Source organism: Diadema setosum, chromosome 22 (genome assembly GCF_964275005.1).
Source record: "Diadema setosum chromosome 22, eeDiaSeto1, whole genome shotgun sequence".
Lineage (NCBI taxonomy): Eukaryota > Metazoa > Echinodermata > Echinoidea > Diadematoida > Diadematidae > Diadema > Diadema setosum.
Genome location: NC_092706.1, coordinates 29,236,371 through 29,262,838, shown reverse-complemented (window position 1 = coordinate 29,262,838; position 26,468 = coordinate 29,236,371). Strand labels below are relative to the sequence as shown.

The 26,468-nt window shown below is 38.5% G+C and overlaps 1 protein-coding gene across 1 annotated transcript in view; it reads left to right on the top strand.

Moving 5' to 3' along the window:
- Window positions 1–26,468, top strand: part of LOC140245285 (titin-like) — a 240,109-nt gene that overhangs the window by 193,248 nt on the left and 20,393 nt on the right. Inside the window, exons 74-92 of the mRNA XM_072324869.1 lie at window positions 2,451–2,470; window positions 2,525–2,770; window positions 3,609–3,701; window positions 4,062–4,320; window positions 4,980–5,232; window positions 5,865–6,007; window positions 6,478–6,635; window positions 8,290–8,406; window positions 10,544–10,639; window positions 11,312–11,404; window positions 14,265–14,501; window positions 15,810–16,054; window positions 16,634–16,847; window positions 17,535–17,667; window positions 18,429–18,594; window positions 19,069–19,202; window positions 20,252–20,312; window positions 23,552–23,787; window positions 24,779–24,922. Of these exons, the coding sequence (XP_072180970.1) occupies window positions 2,451–2,470; window positions 2,525–2,770; window positions 3,609–3,701; window positions 4,062–4,320; window positions 4,980–5,232; window positions 5,865–6,007; window positions 6,478–6,635; window positions 8,290–8,406; window positions 10,544–10,639; window positions 11,312–11,404; window positions 14,265–14,501; window positions 15,810–16,054; window positions 16,634–16,847; window positions 17,535–17,667; window positions 18,429–18,594; window positions 19,069–19,202; window positions 20,252–20,312; window positions 23,552–23,787; window positions 24,779–24,922 (3,048 nt within the window). The remainder of the gene's footprint in view (window positions 1–2,450; window positions 2,471–2,524; window positions 2,771–3,608; window positions 3,702–4,061; window positions 4,321–4,979; window positions 5,233–5,864; window positions 6,008–6,477; window positions 6,636–8,289; window positions 8,407–10,543; window positions 10,640–11,311; window positions 11,405–14,264; window positions 14,502–15,809; window positions 16,055–16,633; window positions 16,848–17,534; window positions 17,668–18,428; window positions 18,595–19,068; window positions 19,203–20,251; window positions 20,313–23,551; window positions 23,788–24,778; window positions 24,923–26,468) is intronic.

Genomic DNA, 26,468 nt, shown 5'->3' with positions numbered 1-26,468 from the left:
TCATTCATTTCCAAAGCTAGTGGTGTCTTTATTATTTTAAAAAGATTTAAAAATTATGGTCGTAGCTTTTTATCGATTAAGGGGATTATTTTGAAGAATGAGATTTTAGAGTAATAAGGATCATTTCGTGGAGGTAAAAATTTGGCATCAACATGATCTCACAATCAAAAACGCTTGATAAACAACAACATCTGCAAAGACAGCGCATCTCAGGCAAAGACACACATCACCTGAGACGCGCTGTCCCTGAAGCCGCTGCTGTTCTCAAGCGTCAAGGCAGCGCGTCTCAGTTGATGTGCGTATACGCTTGAAGACCGCGCGCTGTCCATTTGTTTTGTACAGGATTAGCGCGCACTTTCGTGTCTTATTAGTTAAGCGTCTTTGCCTCCCACCTCCGTGAAATAATCACTTTATCATGCTTTGCCTAGAAATGTCTGTCTTTACCCCACCTTTGACCTCTCATTTCAGAAATCTTCAAATTTTCTAAAATTTTGCTTCAAATTCACATCAGTCATTTATTCCCCCAAGTGTCATCTTTCTTCATGCTGTGGTCAGTGTGGTCAGTGTGGTCAGAGTGAGAAGCACAGAGTACGATGCAGCCAATCTTGGTTTCTAAAATTTTGTGTCTATCCCAAAAATATCTGTCCAAGACAATCAAATTTAGATACCTCAATTGAAAATTCAGACCAAATACCGTAACACTCATCTCATGTTTGACATCATTTGATAAAGATTGAAAGAAAGAATTGCTGGTCTTTGTTATTCATGTGTCATCATACATGTATGTATATTGACTATTGAACAACAAGCTTGTAAGAATTGTGAACAGATTTAGTGTACAGCCAAGGTGCTATCAGCAAAGAATTACAATATGATTATGAATTTTTCATGGGACCTGTAATTACATTTCTGGTTGAGCAATATACAGTACAGTGTAGGTATATGCTACCACCCCTGTGTTAATGGAGAGACCTAGAAAGAAACTTTGTGATTATTATTGCTTCCATTAAAAATCCGGTGTGCAACAACCCCATTGCAGAGCTGCAAACTAGCCTAACGTTATGTCAGTATGGTTTTAGAAATTAGTTTTAGAATTTGCAATAGTGCCCATGTTGAATAGCAGCCTCTTGCTTGGAACTTGGCTTTGATCGGCAAAGAATGTCTGTGATATAACGCTTTACGGCAAAAAATAAGAAAGATTGTGCAGTGCAGTGACAGTAGATAACTTTTCTTTTCAAAGAAGCCTAAAGAATTTCTAGTAAGCTGCCAGCTATAAGCAAATTGTGCATGATGTAGATTTTCTCTTTACCCTTCAATCCAGAATTGAGTAGCTGAGTAGATAGTCTACATGTGTGTGTGTGTGTTTACAGTAATTTGAATGACTTACAGTGAGTATTTGACTTTGTCATTTAAATGTTGTTGCTCTTTAAATGCAACAGAATTTCAGTGGCAGTGTAAAATACTGTGTTTTGCAGAAGAAAAGACATTTTGGTTGAAGAAAATTAGCAACAAGAACCGATAGATGATTTACAGTAGGAAAACTGTTGTGTATGTGTAATGTAATGACAGCTTTTTTTTAGTGAATGCTTGATAAAATGAACAAAACTAAATGTATGCATTTAGAGTTTTTATAAAAGAAGTCAATCTTCTATGTAGTAGTTTCTTGTAAATATCTTATTAAAACTTTAGGTAAGTTTGAAGTGTAGGTCACTGAATTGTTGTGTGAGATTGGCTAGCGATCATGATAGGAGGTAACCAGACATTTTGAAACACATTTTCATCAATGATCCATTTTGGGATCGTAGTCATTTTACATACAATCCATGCTACTAGTCATGACTGCACTCAAGTATGTATTCTTTCATGCACAAGATTATGCATTGCAGAAATATGAACACTGAGTACATATTTTTGTTCCACATAATCAACATCCATAAAACATTCATTTTTTGTTTTAACTTTGAAAGGAAATAGACTGTGTTGCTTTTATGAGCATTTGTGGATTAAGACAGAAAGTATGAAGGCATGGATGCTATAAACAGTACATATAAGGTATGAGTCACACACATTTGTATACAGTATAAAGTCAATCTGTTTATCATGAAATACTATCTGATCTAGAAGTTTACATTACTTGAATCCATGTGATTAATGATGACTCTTTTACTTTCTGCAGTCAAATGAGATTTTTATCATGATATACACTCATACCCATCTCATTTTTCCCTTTTGCAGTTCGTTCTTCTCACTGTGTGCTTCAACATTCATTCGTAGGTGTCATCTACACATAAATGTCAAGTTGTGTTTTCACATACGAGTTGTACAAAGTGCACATGCTCACACATGAACATGAACATGCTTGAGCATATAGGGTGTACGTACAAATGTACAGTACATTTACAAATGTATGTTGACCACCTTTGGGTGTTCCATGTCCTTCCATCACATAGGTGCTGCGCCTGCCGAGGAGGTAAAGCCACAACAGCAAGAGCAGCAGCAACAACAGCCACCACCACCACAACAGCAGCAACAACAACCGCCGCAACAAGCCAAGCCCAAGGCTCAGGAGGTTCCACCACCCTCCGCTGAGCCTAAGGTGCAGCAGCAACAGCAGCAAGCAGAGAAGCAACAGCCACCACCACCACCACCACAACAACCCGAAGCGAAACCAACACCACCACCACCACAGCAACAGCAGCAACAAGTCAAAGTTGAAGTGAAGTTACCTGCGAAACCAACTCAAGAGAAACCACCACCACAAGCACAAACGGTATACACATCGCAGCACTTGCATGTCAGGAATTTACCCAGTAGTCTATGGGAGCATTGAAAGAAGTTGTTTCTCTATGAATAGAGATAATTGACATAGCTACAGTGTAGCTGTCAACGAAAAGTCCACTAGAGTCTGCTAGAAGAACCGGTTGTGCCCGTAGTGTAGAAGCTTCGTCCTCCAGGCCTAGTACTTTGCATGGGACTTAACCTGTTGAGGACGGACTGATTTTGTTACAACATGCATTTCCCATAGACACTTGCCGGATTATACTTGGACTCCTCCTCTTTGACGGGTTAAGATTGTACAGCTGTAGGTCTTGTGGGAGCTTGCTTTTAAACATTTAAGTTCTTCATTTGACAGTCGCTACAAAGTATATCCAAAAGACCACCTGAGAATAACGCAAACTGTAATGCCATTCTAAATATTAAGAGGCTATTTTACACCTCATTCCAAGCATTATCCTTATAGTGTGTGTCAGTTCATCTTATACATCTACTCATTGTGTACACTACTTTTTTGTTTTCAGTGAGTCCGATTGTAATGCAATCGTACAGTGTGTATGGATATGCCAGTGTTGGAAATTGTGATTAAATATTCCTATTTTATATACATTCTGTGGAGGATAGATATTTAAATCTGGAGCGTTATTGTGATGTTGAAGCATGTTACAACATGTGTGCAGCGACTTCTCAGTCACATCAACAGGCATTTGCTGTAGGCATGTGAATGACTTACAGGAATGTTAATTCTACTCTCTAAGCTGTTTGCCATTTTCACTTGATTTTTACTGGTAAATTTCAAATATCCTTGAAAATGTTCCTCCTCCTCTTCCTAGATCGAAGTGAAGATGGCTGAGCCGACGCAAGCAGCACCAAAACCAACAGCACCACCACCACCACCTGTTACGTCTGCTCCCGTCTTCACTAAGGTAAGGTTACCATGGCCACAGGAGAAAAAAAAAAGATGCAGAGACGTCTTGGAGATGGTGGATATTTTAGATGATGGTGATAGACCAGAAGCTCCTGCTAATGCTCTGTATGGCAAGATGTATTTGTATAATTTCTCATCATATTTGCACTGTTTAGATATTCTTGAAGTATGCACTGTATTGGTTAGAAGCTGACAAGATTGTTAGTCCAACTTTTTTATTGCTTGTATTTGTGTTCGTCAAATTTGTGTGGTCAGTCCAAAATAAAAACGTTGTAAAATATAACTTGATACAAAGCACAGTCTGTACATTCTTTGTAACCAAGTCTGTTTTGTTGAAATTTTTTCCCCTTGTCTCCAGACACTTTCTGACATCAATGCCAAAGAGGGCGACAAAGTACGGCTGGAATGCGTCGTCAAGGGCCAGCCGCAGCCCGAAGTCAAGTGGTACCGCGAGGGTGCCCTCGTCCAACCCTCAGTAGACTTTGAGATCGCGTTCAAGGACGGAGTGTGCTCCTTGACGATCCCCGAAATCTTCTTCGACGACGCCGGCCAGTTCGCCTGCTCTGCATCCAATAGTGCCGGCATGAAATCTACCTCCTGTAACGTTCGTGTTCAACGTAAGTGATCTCCAAATGTTTTTATTCTTTATCTTAATAGAAGAGAAAAAAAAATGAATTAGTCTCTCTTCCATGATGTAGTAGGATAGTGTTGTACATTTGCACTTACCATAAGGTATGATAGTCAGCAATGTTTGATGATTGCCCACTTGTTGAGCTTAAGGTGAAATAAAACCATGTACATGTATTGTTCAAAGGCAGAATAAAGGAAATCAGAATAAAATGTTTCTTTTTGTATCTGTATGAGTTCAGTCTTCAGTGGTCCATTTAAATGATCGTTTCTTTCCAGACAGAGATGGTGGTACTGCTATTGTGGTGTGGTTTGAAATGCAAGGCAGCAACTTAGCAGTGCTTGTGGGTTGTAATCAAGTTATTTAGACTACAGATTGTAAACATATCTCTCAGAAAGAAGATCCCTGATGTTCTTTTGTTGAAAAAATTTCTGATTAAATAGACCAGTTGTCACCAAAATGCTATCAATGAACTCAGTGCTGTGATGAGATGATATCACAGAAGAGAAAACATAATGGGCAAAACAATGAAATGATAATTTGATCCAAAAGTGGAATATATGGGGATGAAGAAAATATAAATTACATTTTTTTAAAATATCTATATTACCTTCCTCATTTTTTAAAAAATATTTTTACTGATATTAGCTGGAGCACCCATACCTGGAGCTCCACAAACCAGACCTACTCCGCAGCAAAACGCCATCAACGGCGACGACGAGGCCCTGAAGAAGAAGCCTGCCACCTCAGGCCCCGTCGGACCGCCCGAGTTTGTCAAGCCACTCCTGCCTGTCCGGTTCTCGGAGGGCTCCCGCTGCCGCCTCGCCTGCCAGGTCAAGGGCAACCCCGCCCCAAAGATCACCTGGCTGAGACACGGCAAGCCCCTGGAGAGCGGATACAGGTAAAGAGATACTTCTCTGAGCTAAAAAATCAGTTTCCCTTTGTTTTATTTTGTTTTGGGTTTTGTTTTTCTTCTTTTTTCCCTCTCTCTTTCAAAGGTTGAGAGATCTCTTTCATAACTGAAAGGGAAAGTTTAGTGGCATTAAAAAAAATACAAAGAGAAAGGAAGTGATGTTCAATTGTGTATACAGGTATATCAATCTCCATGCATATAACGTAAATGCTTACAAAATGACATGTCCATGTACACCTGCAATGTACAATATATGTGCATGCATATACACTGTACTATGATGATTTTGAGGTGGAAACATGGCCACAATTGTATGGAGGAACTTGAGGAAATATACATGTACTCAAAGTGCTCAAAGTCAGTGCTACAAATTATGTCTTTGTTTTTCTTTTCTGCAAAAGACAGCGTACCGAGTACAAGAAAACATCTTTTGGTGCACTTTTTAAAGACATTTCATTTTTATAGAAGAGATGCATGTTGTATGCTTAAGGTGCATACATTTCTGGCCCCATATAAACCTCAATGCCGTGGTGTATAAACTTCACTGTATTTTAAAGCTGTCTTCTTCATTTGGAGTCCTGCTATTTTTTTTTTTTTTTTTGTCTTGTCCCTCTCTGCAGATTTTTGATCAAGTATGATGAAGCGACGGGCGTGGCCACCCTAGATATCACCATGCTCCTCCATGAAGACAAAGGAGAGTACACCTGTGTCGCCAAGAGCAAGGCGGGGCAGGTCTTTGTCACTGCTGCCATTCTTAATCCAGGTGAGAAACCTTGAGGTTGTCTGAGTAAAGCTTAAGAGAAACCGTTTGTACAATAATTACATATACATGATGTTAATATTGTCATGGAATAGGAGTTGACAGTTCAAATTTTGCTTTTAGTTCTCTTTCTGTACTCTACATGTATATCATGTTAGTTTTGAACTCAGATTGTGGTATGTTTAAAGTTAAAAAAGAAAACTAATGGTCAGTGAATAGAGATTATCTAATCCTCCTAATCTCTCTTGTGGGTCACCATGGCCTTCATGTTTAACTGAGGCACATTGCTACACCTGACAGGGCTTGCTAACTTACACTTAAAATGATTGTACAGTGTAGGTCAAATTTGTATACATTACTGAATGCTGATGAAAAAGTTTGGCAAGCTAAGCCACTAAAGTGCCTGAGCATATAAAGGGTTAAACAAAGTAGACCATCACTATTGACTAGTCCTCATTTTTCTTTCTACTCAGCTGAGTACGACCACTGGGCACAGGAGTATGCCGAGCAGCAGGCGATCGAGAAAGCAAAGAAGAAGAAGGATGTTGTTAACAAGGAGCTTGAGGAGAAGGTGCAGCAAAAGGGGGGCAAGATTACCCCCTCCCAGGCCACCTTCCAGACAGCCAATGATGTGAGTGCCACACCCAATATTTCTGTCTCCCATTAAAACTTTTTACCTTAGTAGCATCCTGTGTTCTTCATCTAAGAAGAAAAGTATTACAGTATGAATAGAATGACAAACAGCTTTTGTTTGATTCAGTCTCATAATTGATGCCCGTGCTTCAATTTTTTTTTTTCACTAAGCATCGCTTGAGGTTGGCCTTTTGTAAATTGGCTGAATAGCATGCGACAAAGTGTGGCTCATGCTGTTGATTGTTTAAGCAGGGAAAAACAAACCTACATATGTGTATACATGTACAGTGTATACTGCAGCGATTATGAATAATCAAGTGTAGATACATACTGCTGCTTAATTTATGTTGCTTTTGCGTCATCTTGCAACAATGTAGCCCCTTAATCTCAGGAAAACCTGAATGTATCGAATGCATACAGACAGGATCTGAAGAAATTCAAAGGTAATTTTTCTCACAGTGCAATCGGAAGGTTGTTGCAGGTGAAACATACAGCGGATAATATTCACATACCAAATACATCTTCCAGATGATAAGCGAAGTGAGGAGGACTTGTTTCTGATAGAGATGAAAACCTTGGGGGTGGGGGGGGGGGGGGTGGGTGGGGAGAGTTAACATTCAATATACTTGTAATTACCTTCCGTCCAGTAACTTTGTCCACTCATGCAGTGCTTTATGCCACAAGAACAAAATAAAACAAAAGAAAATGAAAACTGTATGGAATGCTAGACCAGAACTACAACATATGGCCCTATCAAGTACAAGTAGATGCTATGCTGTGTAGTGATGTACAATGGCATAAAGTTGTCTCAATGAAATTATAATCCTCACTTTGATGAGTTCGAGGTAGGACAAAATATGGTGATACAATATAGGTCACATGCATGGTGTGTCAGAAATGTTAAGAATGCCTGCCCATTGCTTGCCCTAGGTTATTGCAATGTGGATTTGTGCATGGCAGCCATATAGATACTGTACGTATGATCACTTGTGTTAAGTTGGTGCAAGGTTGTGAATTAATACACATCATGCTTGCTTCGTGAGTGTTTATACATTCTTTGTGTGTTGCAATCATGCATGGAAATGACCAAGGAATTCGTTCTGTTCAAGAGGGATTTAGGGTGTGTAGTTTTGATCAGATTTGATGTGTAAAACAACCATGATAACAGAAGAAAGGACAAATAAAAAGAGTTTGGTTCAATTCATGCTGACATGAGCTCTATGATGTCCTCTGATGGCCAAGGTACAAAATATCACTTTTTCCCCCTTTGTTTTCTGGCTATATTTGTAGGCCATCGTGTGACTAGCATCTTGCATAATCGTCATGCTGATAAGAGTTTTTTTTTTTTTTTTTTACTTCTCTTATAGAAGGAGGTGGGAGGGTTAGGAGAGACTAGGGGACAGAAGGATAAATACAGGATCTAAGATGATTGCAGCCCATTCTTTACTATGCCTGATTTTTTTTTTCATGCTTTGTATTTGCTTAATTTCTGCCTGCTATCGCAACTCCCCACCCACAAAAAAAAGGCAAAATAAAAATATAATGGTGTATACCCTGTGCCTGTATGCTTTGCTCACTCCCTCTCCAAAACCCGATTCCAATGGCATGTCATTGTCGATGTCGATGTCGATGTTGATGTTGACATCGTGTAGAGCATGCCCCAGCGAAGGCCAAGTCTGTCACCGTTTCAGCAAAGACTCCAGCAGGAGGTGGAGTACCGCGAGCGACTCCGTCGCCATAGCGACGTCCACGCCCCCCTCGACTGCAAGGTACCTGTATCCCTCCACCCTCATCATCGTCCTCGTCATCATTGGTCGTCGTAGACATTGCCTTGAATTCCCTCGTCTCTTGTTTGTTTCTAGAGTAGTCAGAACCACTGTCTTGTGCGTCATTACCTTCATTAATTTGCCAATTTGTGAATTCAGTCACAGAAAAAGAGCTAATGGTTTCCCTAGTGAAGGCCTTGGTTGGAGTTTGAAGCAATATTCTCAAAACCATATCAACTTTGGTTTTTCTTTTTGTCTTGTTTATAATGTATAATGCTCAACTATATATGAGATATTTATCACTTCAAAATGATGTTGGTTTCATTTTTGTAAAGAGAATTTAAAATTGAAGAGGACCAGTCAACAGGATGTAATTTTAACCACATGGTAAAGTGGTAGACTTGTTAATGGTATATACATGTACACTGAATTACAACACACACTATGCAGTTCAATTACTTAAAAGGGTCACAGAATATTAAAGATACACATGTATTCATCCACTGCTAAATGAAGTTAAGATTTCAAAGCAGTAGGCTGAAAATTATCACCGGAATTGCATTTACATGTATGCCCAAGAATTATGACATATCTACCAGGCCTGGGCATGTAAACTATTTACCACATTTTAGAACTTAATATTTCTGAAGTAGTTCCTGAAGCCTTTTCATCAACTACATATCCTAGGGTAGCATTATGTGTCTGTTTTATTTTGATGTCCTCACATTGTGTTTTTACTGCATATTTTGTATGAGTGTATCTTGCATGCTAAGGCATCTTTACCATGTCTTTCAGTTTTGAGCAAGTGTTGTGTTCATACAAATGTGTGTGTTATTTTTCATAACAGTTTGATGTATATTTATGCGATGCACAGCCACTTGTTACACAGACATTGTAGTTTATTTGCATCAATCATCAATCATCTAATTATATATTGATGCATATCTAGGATTTTCTCCCCATTCACCATGATTGACTTTTCAAATGTGTTTGTGTAACAGCAGGAATGTCTCTTCCATGTACAACAATGTAAATGATTGCCATTCATACAGTGTATGCTTTGCAGTATGTGTTGAATACAATTGCAGCCTGCTTCATGGGAGTAATGGAATATATTGTTCGATGCGGGATAAGATTTATGTTAGCTTGTTGTTTACAGAGCTGTCAAAGTCTTCCTGATATTGTAGGAGGCTTCCTGAAAACATCAATGTTATTTCATATCTACAGTAGATATATACAAATAAAGAATATACAGGTATATATAAAAAAAGAGAAAATAACCCTGATTCCAGAATTGTTTTTGCCCATTAAGATGCATGCATAACACATGTACTTCCTGATTGCTACTTGAAAATCCCCCTGATTTTTTTTTTTCCAGGGTGAATGTTAACTTCTCTGTGTTTATGACTCTAAGTTATTTTCTTCAAGTATTATATGTCTTTATCTCTTGTTTCTTGTCTCTGTAAATGGTAAAATTGATTGGATGCTTCAAGCGTGTAACTTCTATGTTATGGGCAACACACTAAACTGTTTTAACTGACTTTTATAAATTGTTATGATAGTTAAAAATGTTGAAAAGATTGTGTCAAAATTGGATCATTGGAGTCACAATATTTTTTTTTCTCTCTCTAACGTGCTGACATTTTTGTGAAAGAATATAATATTCCATGACAGTGTAGTCAAGATTCCTCTGAGTGCATCAAAGGTTGCTGAAGTTCCTTGATAACCTGATTTTTGTCTATGGCACATGCATTTGATTACTTGACTCCTTAAACAATTTTAGCTCATATTTAGGATGAGAGGGATAATACACATTTTTATTTGAGTAAACTTTTAACACATATTAACAATGATAAAAGTTTTCAAGGCAGTTTTCGGTGTAGACACATGTAGTTTTTACTTGCGCAAGCTTTTCAGGAAGCTGCTACCATGTTGTTAATCAAAGTTGAAAAACAGAACGAAACAAAGCATAATTTCAAACAGACATTCTACAGAATGTAATAACTTGTTGGAGATGCTGAATATGATATGATCTATGAACTGAAAAGCTACTTGTCTTAAAGAAAGATACATTGTTGTTGAGGACACAAAAGAGAAGATGAGGGGAGATATTTGAAGAGTAACTTGCTCTGTCCCTCAGACGCCCAAGTTGTCGCCATTCGAGAGACGGCTGATGCGAGAAGTGGAACTCCGTGAGCAAGACGCGACGACTCGCAAAGGCCCTATCCATGACCAGGTATGCACGTCACGTCTGCCTGCACCAATCCCTGATTATCTGACTGCCTGGTGTTGCTCTGATCTTATCAGTTATCAATCAAACATTTGATGAAAATGATATACAGTGTATATCATTTATATATCATATATATATATATATATATATATATATATATATATTCTTTTTTTGTGCATAATTGAAGGATTATATCATGCAACAAAGCAATAACCATTCTGACATCACAGCGTCACACAGGGCAAATGTATCATTGTTGAAGTCATTAAAGTCCTGATGTTATGCAAAGTGTGGTAAAGAAGAAAGTTTATTTTGAGTTTTCTAATACGTACTCGTGCCCTTAAGAAGGCAAATAATATTTTCATACACATGTGGATCAGAATGTGAACCGACAGTTCACATTGGCATGTCGTTTCAGCTTTCTTGAGAAATTATAAATGTTTGTATTATGTTGTAGTATAAAAGACATCGCAAATCATGGGCTTTGTTTGTTGTTCTTTACGGTTTAAAATAATAAACAGTACATTTTCCCCCCTTTGATTGTCTTTTTTTTTTTCTCCCCATGATACAAGTAAATTCAAACCTTTTCTGTATGGATGTGATATTCATCAGAGATGTATATACAATGTATGTACAAGATGTATACTTTTAACCTGACCTTTGACCTCGCCACAGGATTCCAAAGTCTCTCCATTTGAGAGTCGCCTGGAGAAAGAGATCCGATTCCGAGAGAGGAAATCCTCTCAAGACTTGGACGTCCCTGATTCGGTGTGTGAGAGTGAGACGTGTAGATGGTCAGTTGAGAAGCAGAAGGGCATAGAGTCGGCATATTATTTGGGCACAACTTGTGCCCTTCTGCACCTCAACATGACTAGATTTTGTGTTTGCATGCAAGAAAGGCTGTGATGTCATAAAACTGAACAGATTTTGGGTGAAAGGAACAATCAACTCAATAGATGGGATTGTGATAGTATGAATAAATGCTGGATTTAAATTCTCCCTAACTACACTTTATCTGAATCCTTTGTCACCATAGAACTATCAAAATGTCAAAATTTGCAGAATCAGACCAAACTTCATTATTCAGAGCTCCAGACACAGAAAGTATGAAATGTAAATGTGTCTTCTTGTTGTTTTAATAACTTCACATGAAATAATGTGATGTTCTTCTTTGCTCAAATGAAACCGTGGATGTACATTCCAATTCCGCAAATGAGCACATGTTCAGTTTGAGATGTCACAGTTTGGCATGTCTGTTGCATGGTGTGATGTGTGTACTGTATTAATAGCGGGAGTAGAGGAAACTTGTACTACATACATTTGTACGTGACGTCAGTTATGCTAATAGACTGCGTAGTAGATGTTCCCTACAGTGTTATAGAAGGTTGAGCATGTCAAACCTACATGTAGGCCATGTATGAGTACAGTTGTTGATGTTGTTTGTTTCTCAAAGTTTGTTTTATGTGATTATGCAGGGTAGTCCATTGCCTGTAAAGTTCAATGTATGTACATGTACATTCAAAAAATGATTTTTTTTTTTTTAAAAGTACATTTGTTGTACATTTGTATTTGCTAAATTGTTTCCCAGCAGAACAATTGCTCTGTGTATGTGTGTATGTGTTACATTGTACTGTCTCTTTTACGACAATTTGTAGTTTGCATGTTCTACATGTACATGTACTTTCAGTATAATGCTGAATTGCTTTCTCATAGTTTAAGTGCATGTTGGTTCTTAGAAGGTTTGTGATTCATACTTTTGTGTGATTTGTTACTTCAGAGTGTGTATCATTTACAATGGAGTTTTGTACATGTACCCAATTACATGTACGTACTTGTAATTGTATTACAGGTGTCAGGTTGGGATGTGTTGTAGAATACGGCTAGTTGTTAAGACAACATTTATTTGAATAACTGCATGAGCTTGCATCCATGCAGTGTGGACAGTAAAGTGTTTTATCTAAGATTTATGATGACAGAAATATCGTTTGTGGTACATACGTGTATGTTGTTGGAAAAATTGTGAGTTCTTGAAGTACACTTGTTTGTTTTAAATGTTGAGAGTACAGTATCTTGTACAGGTCAGTGAATATTTTCATGTGGCAGTGTTGTGCATTGTTAAAGTTTTATAAGTTGTGATGGCTTATTTGTTGGTGAACATTCTTAACATTCATCAGTACATGTATGTACTTGTACTGTAATGAGATTTTTTCTCATACACGTATGACACTAAGCCCAGCCCAATACAAAAGAGTTTAAATCGATCACATTCATGTTCAACTACATGATTTGACAATGAAGAATGAATTGGTAGTATTAACTAGTAATGTACATGGTGTATCAATTATCCACTTCTCTGTGTCACACTAAAGAGATTATTCTTACATTCATTGACTAAAAATTGAGATACTGTTGACATTACGTAGTCTCATGATCAGTCACACCTTTTTATGATACACCATGTACTTGCCTTTTGAATGTGTAGATGGTGTTAAGTACAAGTAGAATAGAGTATTAGATACAATTGTGCCATTTATAGGATTATCACTTTGATACACTGTACGTTATATACACACGGTACACTAACACATATCATTATTCATTTATACCATCCTGAACACTACACCTCATTAGGTAGGAAACTCTGTTGTTTTCCATCAATAGTTATTGATACATTGTAGCTGTTGTGTAATCTAAGATTGCAAGCAATCTATTCTTCTACAAGTGCAGAACATTGTCTGTACTGTAGGTGGATGGAATACAAGACCTAGATTCATTCATTCCCTTTCATAGAGTGACTGTTGTATCCATGTCATTACAGACAAACCCATTTACATAATTATCTGTATGAGATTAATGTACTTATCTTTAAAGATGCAATGCACTTGTTCTCATATCATCATATGAAAATCAGTGGATTTACAATTGTATTCATTCACTTTGATGTGCAACTGTACTATTGCTTGTACATGGTGCATATTCGTAATTTTCCTTCCAGAAATAATGATTGTTGATATTGGTACACGTACTCGGTTTAAGAATTTCTGCAACATTACAGGGTGTCATTCAACAGGGTCATATATTGTACATACATCATGTAGTACATCTTTACACAAATTTTCACTTTCATTGGTAATGCCTCTTAATATTTCTTTTTGTGTACCTGTCTTTCCGGGTTGGAGCCATACAGGTGTTATCATGCCATGACATGCGGATTAGCGCTTACAATTTTTTGAACAGGATTCTTCTCAGTAAACTTTATCCAAAATGAATCAACTAGTTGTACATGCATTCAACATGTGTATGACACACTTTCTATACTAGAACATACAGTTTTCTACCAGAAGTTAACACAAAAGTGGTCAAAAGATAAGATAATTATGATGTATTTGTTACATGCATGAATAAAACCCAATCTGCAAAACCAAAGACACTCAGTGTTGTAGAGCATATTAGATGAAAATGCATGGTGATGTACTTTGTGTGTAAAATTGCATGATGCATCGTAACACAGTATGAAATGATCATTAAGTGAGGTGAAGAGATACATGTATGTTGTAACCTGTGGCGGTCAGTGTAGCCTCCTAAACCAGCAGTTTCTGAACAGATTTCTTCATTCTTCACTGTACAGGGTCCCGTTGGTCCCTTCGATGTGGCTGCATTCGAGGCTATGCTCCTGCAGCAGACACAACCTCAGGAGAGCGAGGCGATGGAAGCCGAGACGGAGACTGAACTCGAGTCCGAGCTGGAGACAGAGGCCAGCCAACAGAGGGCGCCACGTTTCCTGAAGGAGCTCAAGAACCTGCGGGTGTCAGAGGGAAGGAAGGTTGCCCTCAGCTGCCGAGTTGAAGGCAGGCCCAAGCCATCGGTACGTCTCAGCGCTCCTGTCTTTCCTCATAGTCTCATTATCTTCAATTTCAGTTTCTTTTACAAATTTCCATTTTCTCTCTCTTCTTTTTTTAAAAACAACAACAACAAATTTCAATATCTTCTTTGCCAACACCAGAATGAAGGGGCTGAGCAGGGGTGGCAACATACATGTACTGTATTTACAATTTGTAGCCCATGTTTGTTTCCCAGCTATTGACCGATTCGGGTTCGTTGAGGGCAGCAGACATTTTATGGCACTGGGCGCAGCCATGAGCTCAAATTGCGGTGTCTCAGCCGACCCCTCCTGCTCTCCCCCACCCCACGGGTAACGTGTTTATCGCGCACTTGTAACAAAGGTTCGCGCACTAAGCAAGCATTCGCGCACTCAGTACGAGACGCCCATTGGCTAAAGCAACCATGCATCAGTTTTTCATTCTGCGCGCGTGCTAATGTAGGGAGAGGGGTGGGGAGTGGGAAGGGGGGGTCGGCTGAGACACCGCGTAATGGCGCTGCCCATGCCAAAAATACACATAGCGCGTCACAGAATCGGTCAATAGGCTTCCTTGGACATCACCATGAAAATTCAAATTAGGATCAAAGCTTAGATGAAAATGCTTTATTTTGCTTTGTTGATAACTTTCAACAACCTTCAGGAGATCTTTATCAGATTCTTTTGTAAACTTAAACTCTGCATGGGAAAGAATGTGGCAATATTATTGTATCACATGCTTGCTTGATTGGTATTGGTATTTTCAAATGAAGGGGAGTACATGTATTATTATAATTTTTTTTTTTTTGTGTGTGTGTGTGTGTGTAAAGAAACCTTAGATAATGTGAAATGGAGCAATATGCAAAATATTCCATTGGCCCATTGCATAAAACTTACCGTTGAATTTCAATGGTACAAAATTAGGTGTCACAGCCAATCAGCATCAAGGATTATAAAATTTACCGCTAATTTGAAGACTTACCACTAGAAAGGAGCGGTAAGTCCAGTGATAAGGGTTTTATGCAACAGGGCACTGGACTGTGTGTAATCTTAATGGAAAACACCTGATTTCAGTCTAGAGAGTTGCCATATTCGCCTGAACCCTGACTGTGCCAGGGTCTTTGGACAGTGTGTACAATGCTATATGGTATTCCATACCAATTGGTACTCAAAGCACATAAAGAGTTAAAATACAATGTACAGACTGTACCCGTACATACATGTACAATGTACAATGTAGTATACTTGCATGTGATAGTGAGGTACAATGTAGTACATGTATATGTGATAATGAGGTTGATATGATTATCACAACAGATCCAGTGGTACAAGAATGGCCGCCCGCTGCCCAAGTCTACCCGCTATGACCTCTCCTACATGGAGGGATTCACCCAGTTTCGCATAGACCTGGTCCTTCCGGAGGACACCGGGGCCTACACCATCTTCGCTTGGAACCAGTTCGGCAAGGCGGTCAACACAGGTCTCATCAAGGTGGACGCGCTCGGACACAAGCCCAAGGAGCCGGTACACATGAAGGGCGCCCTCGGTGCTCGAGTCAGCATGTGAGTGTTCGTCTTTTCTCTCAGCAGTATCAAACTGGAGGTTGCCACGTGAGTTTGTTGTGGAAACCAAAAGAAAGGAAACAAATTTTTGGAAAATGGAATGCAAGGTAATACTAAGTATGACACTATTCCCTTGCCAGAATTATCATGACTTACACTACTATGCTTATCAGGGGGTGTTGAGGTGGCGCAGTCAGTATTGCGTCTGCCTTTAACTGGCTCAGATTTTAGTCCTGGTGAGTCTAGATGGATGCTGTTCTGTGTGTGCCATCCCATATAGGAAGAGGCAAAAGGCTTTAATCCTCTTATACAAGTAGGATATGATGTACACCTCGAAAGGTCCTGGAAGTCACAATTTATGCACACCAAGGATTTACGAAGTATCTAATTTGTTGCAAAGATCATGTTGCAAACCTACATGTTGTTGAAATGGCGTGTCCACCTCAAACACACACTTATCAGAAAAATGGTGAATGATCCTGACCTCATGGTCAATTGCCCCAGGTGACCAACAATTGTCTGAAAATTGCGTCAACCACTAATGACTGTTTATATCCTTTCCCTTACATTGTCTTACAGGGAAACGGAAGAATATCAAATACCAGAGAGAGAGAAATATGCCGGAGAGGTGCGGGAGAAACACTACAAGCCGACCTTCAAGGTCATCCCGAGTGACCTCAACGTCAAGGAGGGCAAGTTGGCGAGGTTCAACTGCCGCGTCACTGGACGACCGCCCCCAGACCTGACCTGGTACAGGAACGAAATGCCCGTGTACCCCGATGCCAACCATAGGGTATGTTTCCGCGGTTACAAAAAGTCTGAAAGTTTGGTCCTAAATGTATGGCAGTGGTTTACTGAACCAAGATATTCTCAACTCAAGAATACAACTTGTAGTAGTGTGGAGATTTGGTGATTTTATGCCTTGAGCCGTTTAGAATGATCAAGTGCAAATGCAAGGTGTAAACAGGGTGAACAAAAATCTTATCTCCATCCATTTCATTCACCCATTTCTAGATATGTCGGTAATGGTGAACTATTTTCAAAATCTGTAAATGTATAAATCTTCTATAGGTCAGTGCCGTGTATTAATCGAACTGTTGCTAATCAACAAGGAGGTGGTTTATATTTCAAAAGAAAGGAGTCATTATTTCGACTGATTGACCCTTTAGCAATGTGAATAAGCACTGGTTATTCAGTGTTTTTCATTTGATTTGATTTGATTTGATTTGATTTGATTTGAAATGTAACCAAGTGCCTTTAGGATGATTCTGGTTCCTGTAATCTTCATGTACCTGTACATCTTAAAATTCCTGTTCATGCGCCCTGTGATTTGATCAATACTTTATGCATGTGAATACAAGTTTTGGCTACCTGTCTGATGTACCAGTATCCTTTACATCACATCATGTGCCGAGCTGACAACTCACTCCTCTCCCATAAATGAACCTCTCCTGTTTATGATTGTCATTTTGACTCCCAGGTGCTAGTGAATGAGGGGGGAGAACACGCCCTCATGATCAGCTATACCATGCCCCACGACAGCGGCCTCTACACCTGTGTCGCCAAGAACAGGGCCGGGGAGGCCAAGTTCCAAGTCACACTCCAAGTCGAACGTGAGTCAACTCCCCGTCTGTTAGCTATCGAACTCAAATCAATGCAATCAAAGCAAGTGAAAACAGAACTTCTTGTGATCAGGCATTCACACAATTTGATGCAGATTCATTTCATTCCTGACCAAGCACATTGACCCATTGAGGACGGTTTGATTTTGCTGCAACGTGCATTTCTCATAGACACTTGCCCGAGTATGCTTGGGACTCGTCCTCAGTGGGTTGAATAAAATGTACAGCGTCTGCACAAAACATAACACAAACACTGTGATGAAGTACAGATGTATACTTGTTTTATTTGTAGTTACAGGGTCTAGTTTGTTTTTTATTACCCAGTGCCTGATATGACATTACAATCTAGCCACATAGCAATCAGTATGATATTTTGTATACATGAACAGTATACATGTACATGTATATGAAGCATACACAGTATGGTTGCTTCATTGGTATTGTTACAACTGTATGTCCACCAATCATAAGTTCAACCAGTTATAGTATAATCTTCTGACATTTATGCCTGTAGTTTTCTCTCAAGATACTAGCAGGCTTTGCATAGAGATTGCATCATATGATTTCATTATGTATTCTACTTTATTGAAAATCTAATGTGATACATTGTACATTGTGTATCTCATGAACCTTTGAGTTTTTATTATCAAAGTACTGAGTTTTATACACACACATTGCTTAAACCTGTTGCCTGTTTAAAACAGTTTTGATATACTTGTGTTTGATTTTTTTCCCACCCAACCCTTCAACAGCGAAGAAACAGTTAGTTGCCCCGTCATTCATCGACCGAGTCGAGAATGTGACCGTGCGGGAGAACGAACCAGTGACCCTCACCTGCAAGGTCACGGGAACGCCGACTCCGCACGTGTCATGGCAACGTGACCAGAAGCACATCATGCCCAATGCCGGCGGGTACAGGTACGTACGTCTCGCACTGTCCTACATTTGCCCCGTTTTCAGCTCTGGAATCGGTGTGTATCTGTAGTACTCCCATGGATTCACATACACCTGTACTGTTGCCTCAAGCCCTCAAAATGCAGTGCCAGAAAGAATGATCAAATTTTATCTCTTGAAGGAAGTAGTTTAAAATTTGTATTTGGTTATCTTTTACAATGTACTTGAGTAATTTCAGCCTATCAGGGCAGAGAAATAACATTTTCAACTGATTTTGTATTGATTCCCTATTAATTGAATGACTGGCCAGATATGCTGAAACGAGAATTTAGACATAAAATCATAAAGTTTGTTTTGTTTGTCCAAGCAACTTATTGTGTATACCATGTGTGTTCTATTCATTGCTATTGCATTCATTTTAACTATATTATGGAGTATTGTGGTGTATGTGCATGTTCTGTCTAAGTCTCGTGATGTCTGTTTGTGTTTCATCCGCAGCATGAAGGTGTCTGAGGACGGTGTGTGTCAGCTTTTCATCGAGAGAGTCACCCGTCACGACAGCGCCTGGTACACCTGCACAGCCCACAACTCGGCGGGACGAGTCTCCTGTAGAAGTCGAGTCCAAGTTGTCTGTGAGTCACCAAATTTGATTCCCTTCGACGTGAAAGAGTTTACTTTGTGTCAAAGACTTCTGATAGTGTGATGTTTTTTTTTACTTCTGGAGGAGTTTACTTTGTATTATAAACCTCTGATAGTGTGATTTTTTTTTTTTTTTTTTTTTTACTTCCAGAGGAGTTTACTTTGTATCATAAACCTCTGATAGTGTGATGTTTTGGGGCTTTTTTTTACTTCTGGAATCACAGTAATTTTTTTTTTTTTCGTAGAGTAAAAAATGTTTGTATGTACGACACATGCATGCATGTGTGATTTCCAAATGAAAGAGAGTTCAAACTCAAACAGGATGTGAAGGACGGACATCAAAGGTGTGGGTGATTATACACTCATTTCATGTAGATTGCATGGACTATTTGTATACAAAAGGAAATGAAAAATCAACTGTGTATAAATTGATAGATTTAATGATAAATTGATTTTTTGCAAAGTACAGATTATATTGCACTTTAAGATTTTACAGTTTAAGGAAGACATTACAGTGTATGTATTTATATATTTTTTTCTCTTACTTTTCAACCCCATATTTTCCCCCTAGTATCGTAGCAGGGTTTTGATGCTAAATGTCTGGTTAGGCATCTTTACTAAAGCGTATAGGGGTTAAGGCCAGTAACCCAAGAGGCCAATTCTAGATACCACAAGTGTAGCATGCCATGTAATAACTTTTAAAAGTTAAGAATTAAAAGAAATAAAATATTAGTTAATCCCCTCCAGTGGACAAGGCAGCAGGATAAACTGCCTTGCTTAGGGGCACAACTGTTCTTTGTAGTATGTTCCAGGGGTGGATCCAGGAATTCCATAAAGGGGAGGTGCCTACAAAGTTAAAGGGGGGCACATGTGCCCCCATTTTTTTCTTTTTATTTCTTGTGTTTTAACAAAAAATAAAGAGGGGGCGCATGCCCTTTTAACAAAAAATAAAGAGGGGCGCATGCCCAGTGCGCCCCTTCTGTATCCGCCACTGTGTTCATAGTGATTTGATGACCATTTTTCTCACTCTCTGCCATTCTAGATGACAAGTTTATCCGAGATAATGAGCCAGCTCCCATCTTTCAGAGGCGCCCAACACAAGGGTAAGAAATCTCATCCCTGTCTCAAAACTCCTGCATCATACACGTCGATGTATATACCCTTGAGCATGCTTCAAACACAGCAGTGAATTCTGCAAAAGTGGATATTTTTGTGCGACTAATGTTTCGCGTTCGGCCGGGTAGAAAGAGTTTTGCTTTTTTTTTATTCCGTGAAATCAAGACAACTGTTGGAACATAGGGCAAGCAAAAATATATTCGCATGCTTTTATTTTCACACTAGTTTCTGGTTGCGCGAAATGCAGGAAAATTTCAACACCGCGAAAATTTCCACTTTTACAGTATCTGGTATATTTGTATTAAATTCATGTGCATGAAGAAATAAATGAGAATGAGAGAGAGTATGAGAGGTTTGTCTGGTAGCTTGTCTAAAAAGCATTAGGATAGTGTGAGTAAAAACGGTGGCAAGTACATAAATTTGTGCAATATTTTGTGAGGAAGTGATACATTTGTTCTGTCATGCTAACCAGACCATTACAAATGCATTCACTCACACTTAGTCTTGTATCTATCCCTGTATCAATGCTAAGATAATCAAGCAAAATCACATCCTTTCATTGATGCTCGAGATTTCGTAAAGAATTGTGACGTTGTTCATACACGGTTACCATATATCACAGACATGTGAAGAGGGATTATTTTGACAAATGAGCATCATGCTTGAAGATTACTTAATTTATTTTCTAACTTTTTTTTTTTTTTTGGGGGGGGGGGGTAAAACAGAGAGATTTATTGTATACATGTAGATACAACTGTACACACGTAGATAGATACATACAAACATAGATACATACAAGATCGTAGATACATAGATACATAGATACATACTAGATAGTTGTAGATAGAGAGAAAAAAAAAATGCATTCCATTGATTGATTGAGGCATGTACAGTACTGTACATTGTAGATGATCGATGTTCCATTGAATGTCCACCAGACTGAAAAGCGCATGACAGCTTTGGGCTGTCATGTTGATAAACAAAAGGAATTTGAGATTGTAGCAAACTGATGGCCAGCTCTACAGTAACAAATTACATGTATATGAGAATGTATCACTAACATGCATTGTTAATATCAAGCTTGGCTATGTGCATATGATGCATGCTTCGCATTAATGTCATCATGTTTTATCTCTCCGTGATGATCTTTTAAATGTGAATGCAGCCGCGTGGACTATTCTCTGTTCTACAGGTAAAGATTGTGCCCCCTAGAACAGGCGTATTGAGAATTCATACTTTTTATATACGTACTCTAGTGTGGATTTTTTTTAAATGTAGATGTGTGGATATTTCAGAGTTATTTTCTGACATTTTTCTTCTTTGATTTGATATTTCAATCTAGTTCTTGTCAACATAAAGTGGTTTTGAATTCTTTGATATACATGTACATGTACACTGTATGTGTGGCTGTGTGCCTACAATGTCTGTGTGCGCGTCTTGATGTTTGTACTTGTATGTGTTTGTGTGTGTCTTTTTCTGAGTGTGGTTGGCTGATGTACCATCACATACAGTTGTACTCTCCTCTTTATGGCTTAATTTGTAGTTCAGTAGATCTTAAGGCCTGAATGCTTTAAGATATCAGTTCCATACTATCAAAATTTTCAACCTGGCATTATTTTTTTTTGGTAGATTTTGATAGTTTGTTGTGAGCGTGAAATCCTCTGTGTTTAGGATTTACTAACAACTGTGTTAAACTCTCAAAAAGGAAATATATTTTATTTATGTGCTATCTTCATCTGGAATTGGCAGTTTCACCAAATTAATGTCAAGCGACAGTCTGAGAAGAAATTGCTTACATCTCAGTTTATTTTGGATATTTGAACTATAATGTTGTATTCCAGGAGGATCATTCTATGCACTTTTTCTTGCAATATTGCAGTAAGATTTTGTACGCTTTCAATTTGCTTCAACCTCTGACATTCTAACACATTTCAGTCTGGATAGATTAAAACGTTTAGGGAAACTGGCTAGAAATATATCATTTGAAATCAAAATGAGCGAGGAAATTGGATGTCATAGAAATCCCTTTCCTGTGCTCATTTTCATGCTCTTTCAGTCTTCATAAAAGACACACAAAATCATAAAAGCAATCAATTGACTGTTGCAAAAAATATGAATTCTCATGTTCTGTCAGAAATTATAGTATTATCCTATAGTATTAACTTTTTTCCTGCCAGATCTTGCAAATTAACATTAATTTTGTACAGGGACTACCAGGTTCTAATGGGAGTGTGGATTAAAAAACCATGGAGTGTTTGATATTTGACCTTTGTACACCAAGCTTGTACCCTTTCCATTCAGTTTGAAGTGAATGCCATTAATACCAAACTGCTATTATATGTGTGTATACAATACAAATGTATGTAGTTTTATGATTACATGTAGAGTTGTGTAATTTACTTTTGCTGTTATTATATTGCTCTTTCTTTCCCCCTGTAAGTATGTACAACTGTACATGTACTACTTCAACTCCAGTCAGTGCAATTTAGTTTGATACAAAGATTCCAAACTGTCCATCTTTAAAGCTATTTATGAATTTAATGCAGTAATACAGTATTCATGTACCTCTGAAAGGGACTCATAAGAAGTAATTTTTGTTAAAACCGAAATTTGCAAAAACTGTCAGTTTCTTATTTTTGGTGCATTACACAAATAGAATGGAAATGTTTACTCAATTCTAGTCTTTTCTGCCATATGTGTACAACTAAATGTACGCATACATATTTTGCATCTTGGACATACACAAGCATACAATCGTGTACTTGGAATGTTGGCGTCTTGGGGGCTTATCTTTGTTTGACTGTTTCTGAGAATTGTGCATGAAACATATACAAACTGTAACTCCACATCCAAGGTACTTGCCCATATGTTTATGATAGGGGTATACATTGTATTTATCTTTCTTGGTAGTACAAATGTACATGTAGGTTTATTCTGGAGGAAGAGTACAAACTATGGACAGTTTTATTATTATTATTATTTTTATTCCTTGCATTTGATTGTACATTACAGTGTATGCTGCTAACATTTTTTCTTTTGATATCACTACATATATATTGTAGTCAGTGTAGGAAAGCACTTGGGCTATGATAGAAATATCACATACAGTTTGTATAGTCATGTAGTACATGTATAACGTAGTTGAGAAGTAACTGCACAGTTTCAATCACAGTTTAGACAGATCATAGTTGATGATTTATCTCCGGTTTCTCCCCGTTTCGTGCAGCAAACGACCCGTCCCTCCCCCAGACAAGGAAGAGATCCCAAGCTACGTAACACAGTTTGACGACGAACCTGACGCGAGCAAGAAGAGCGGCGTCAAACCCGAGTTTGTGGTGCCACTCAACGACTGCCTGAAAAAGAAGGAAGGAGAAACTGCACACTTTGCATGTCGCATCCAGCCCGCCGGAGACCCCACGATGAGGGTTGATTGGTTGAAGAACAACGCCCAGCTATTCATTGGTGAGTGAAATTTCTGCCCAAAGTTACTTTTTGTATGTACATCTGTTCAACCTATGCAGGCATGGAAGATAATCAAATGAAATGTTTTCGGGAATTACACTACAAAGACAACTTATTTTTGTACATGTACAAAATGTATGTACACACCTGGGGAAACTTGTTTCCAAGAGTATTGCAAAATTTCATTTGTTTGATGATCACTGCAAAGGAAAATTAGTAGTGAATATGGCAGTCTTACAGTTTACATTGTAGGTACAGTAGTTGTACATGCACCTTATTTTTGTATTGCCTTAAAATATGCATGTACAATGTACATACAATTCACTTTTTACATTGTGCAGAAGGTGCTGGGATTCCCCAGTGTACTGTAGGCCCTACATCATTTTGTACTATTCCATTGCAACTTTAAAGGGACTGTACATCACTGTTTGAGATGAGGATTCAGGTTTATAACATTTTTTTTTTTTGTGAGACAATGAGATACCTCTTATGAAATATGAAAGAGCATGTAATTTCAAGAAGAATTCAACATTTATTTCATGAAAATTGGCCTTGAAATGGCTGAGATATCCAAAATACCCATCCTAATAAAATTGACAGTCGACAACTTTTTATTAGGATCTCTTTGTTTTTCCTTATTTTTGGATATCTCAGTCATTTCAAAACCAATTTTCATCAAATAAACTTTTGATTCCTCTTAGAATTGAATGCTCTTTAACATTTTGTAGAGTGGTTTCTAAATATCTCTCAAAATGTTACAAGCTGAATACTCACCTCAACCAGTACTGTACAATCCCTCTAATTTTAATAGTTGTCATAGTGATGAAACAAAGGTATGTTAAACAGATTAAGCAACTTTAAACACAATTTCACTATCAGATTTGTATAATGTATAGTGTGGTCCCAGAATGCGTGATGGCTAGTGAAAGTACGTCTAAACCATACACAGTTGGCTGTAAAAATGCTAAGTGACTTCTTTCGCTAAATCAAGGATCCCGAGTCCAGACCAAGTACGAGTTTGGAATCTGCTCCCTGGACATCAAAGGAGTCTACCCCGAGGACGCCGGTGTCATTACGTGCCGAGCTACCAACAAATACGGCCAGGCCGAGACAGCTGGGAAGCTGACTTGTGAAGGTGGGTGGTGCTGCATTCTCGTGAGAGAAACTGAATAATCAAAATTTATTCCACCAAGCACAGATTTCCTGTACTAAATTACAGCTTTCTCGATATGATTCCCTACACGAAAAGCTGGCACTTATCACAAACAATGTATAAGAAGCAATTGATACTGAGCTAATGAAAACAAATGATTTTCCAAACACTGAAGAATGAAGACTTTCTTGCTGATTACAAGAAACCACTTCTCAGATTCCATTTTTTTATGCCTCCGCCACGAAGTGGTGCCGGAGGCATTATGTTTTCGGGTTGTCCGTCCGTCCGTACGTCCGTACGTACGTCCGTACATACGTCCGTACGTACGTCTGTACGTCCGTCCGTCCGCATTCGTTTACGCGATAACTTGAGTAATATTTACTGGAATTTTACCAAACTTGGTCCAAGTATGAAGTATGATGGGGCAATTATTTGATTAGATTTTGGGTGAAATCGGCTAAAGGTCAAAGGTCAAAGGTCAAGGTCAAATCATGAAATTGTATCCGTTTACGCGATAACTCAAGACTGGGTGGAGCAAATTTCACCAAACTTTGTAGGTGGATGATGTATGATGGGACAATTACTTGATTAGTTTTTCAGTGAAATCGGACAGAGGTCAAAGGTCAAAGATCAAGGTCAAATCCTAAAATTTATCTGTTTACGTGATAACTCAAACCTGGATGAAGCAGCTTTCACCAAATTTGGTCCAAGGATGATGTATGATGGGACAATTAGTTGAGTAGATTTTAGTGACATTGGCAAGAGGTCAAAGGTCAAAAGGTCAAGGTCAAATGCTACAAATGTTGCAATTTCCCCCATATCTATGCAATGCCCGAAGGTATTTTCTTGAAACTTGGTGTGGACATGTACTACTGCGTAAAGATTCTCCAGAGAGAGTTTCATGTCATAAGGTCAAAGGTCAAAAGGTCAAAAGTTAGGTGAAAATGTTGCAATATTACTTTTCTCGCAAATGGTTCAATGTATCTTCGTGGAACTTGGTACATATGCATGTACTTTCTGGCAGGGATTATCTAGGGAATTTAGGGGTCATGGGTCAATAGTCAGGGGTCAGAGGTCAAGGTCAACTCCTCAAAATTTTGCTATTTCCCTCATATACTAGTATATGTGCAATGCTTGCATTATTAGTTTCAAAACTTAATACATGCATTACCTAATGGAGATTCTGCGGGAATTTCCAGCCAGAAGGTCAAAGGTCAAAGGTTAAGGGTCAAAGGCCAGGTTTCAATGCCCCCCCCCCCAAAAAAAAAAAAAAAAAAAATCTATTTTGTACCGTCATCACACTCTTTCTTCGTACCTTGGAAATTACTCAATGCATAAACTTTCCCAAAATTCCCCAAATATGTGTACCTGCACTCTTAGAAAATTATAGCAAACCCAGTTCAAAACATTTCTGACAAACCTGTCATTTCAATATTTTGCCAGTTATGTGAAACTATCATGGATCACACATTGTGAAGACATTGTACTATACGCCTATTGTGAGAATCATGCATTATGGCGGAGGCAT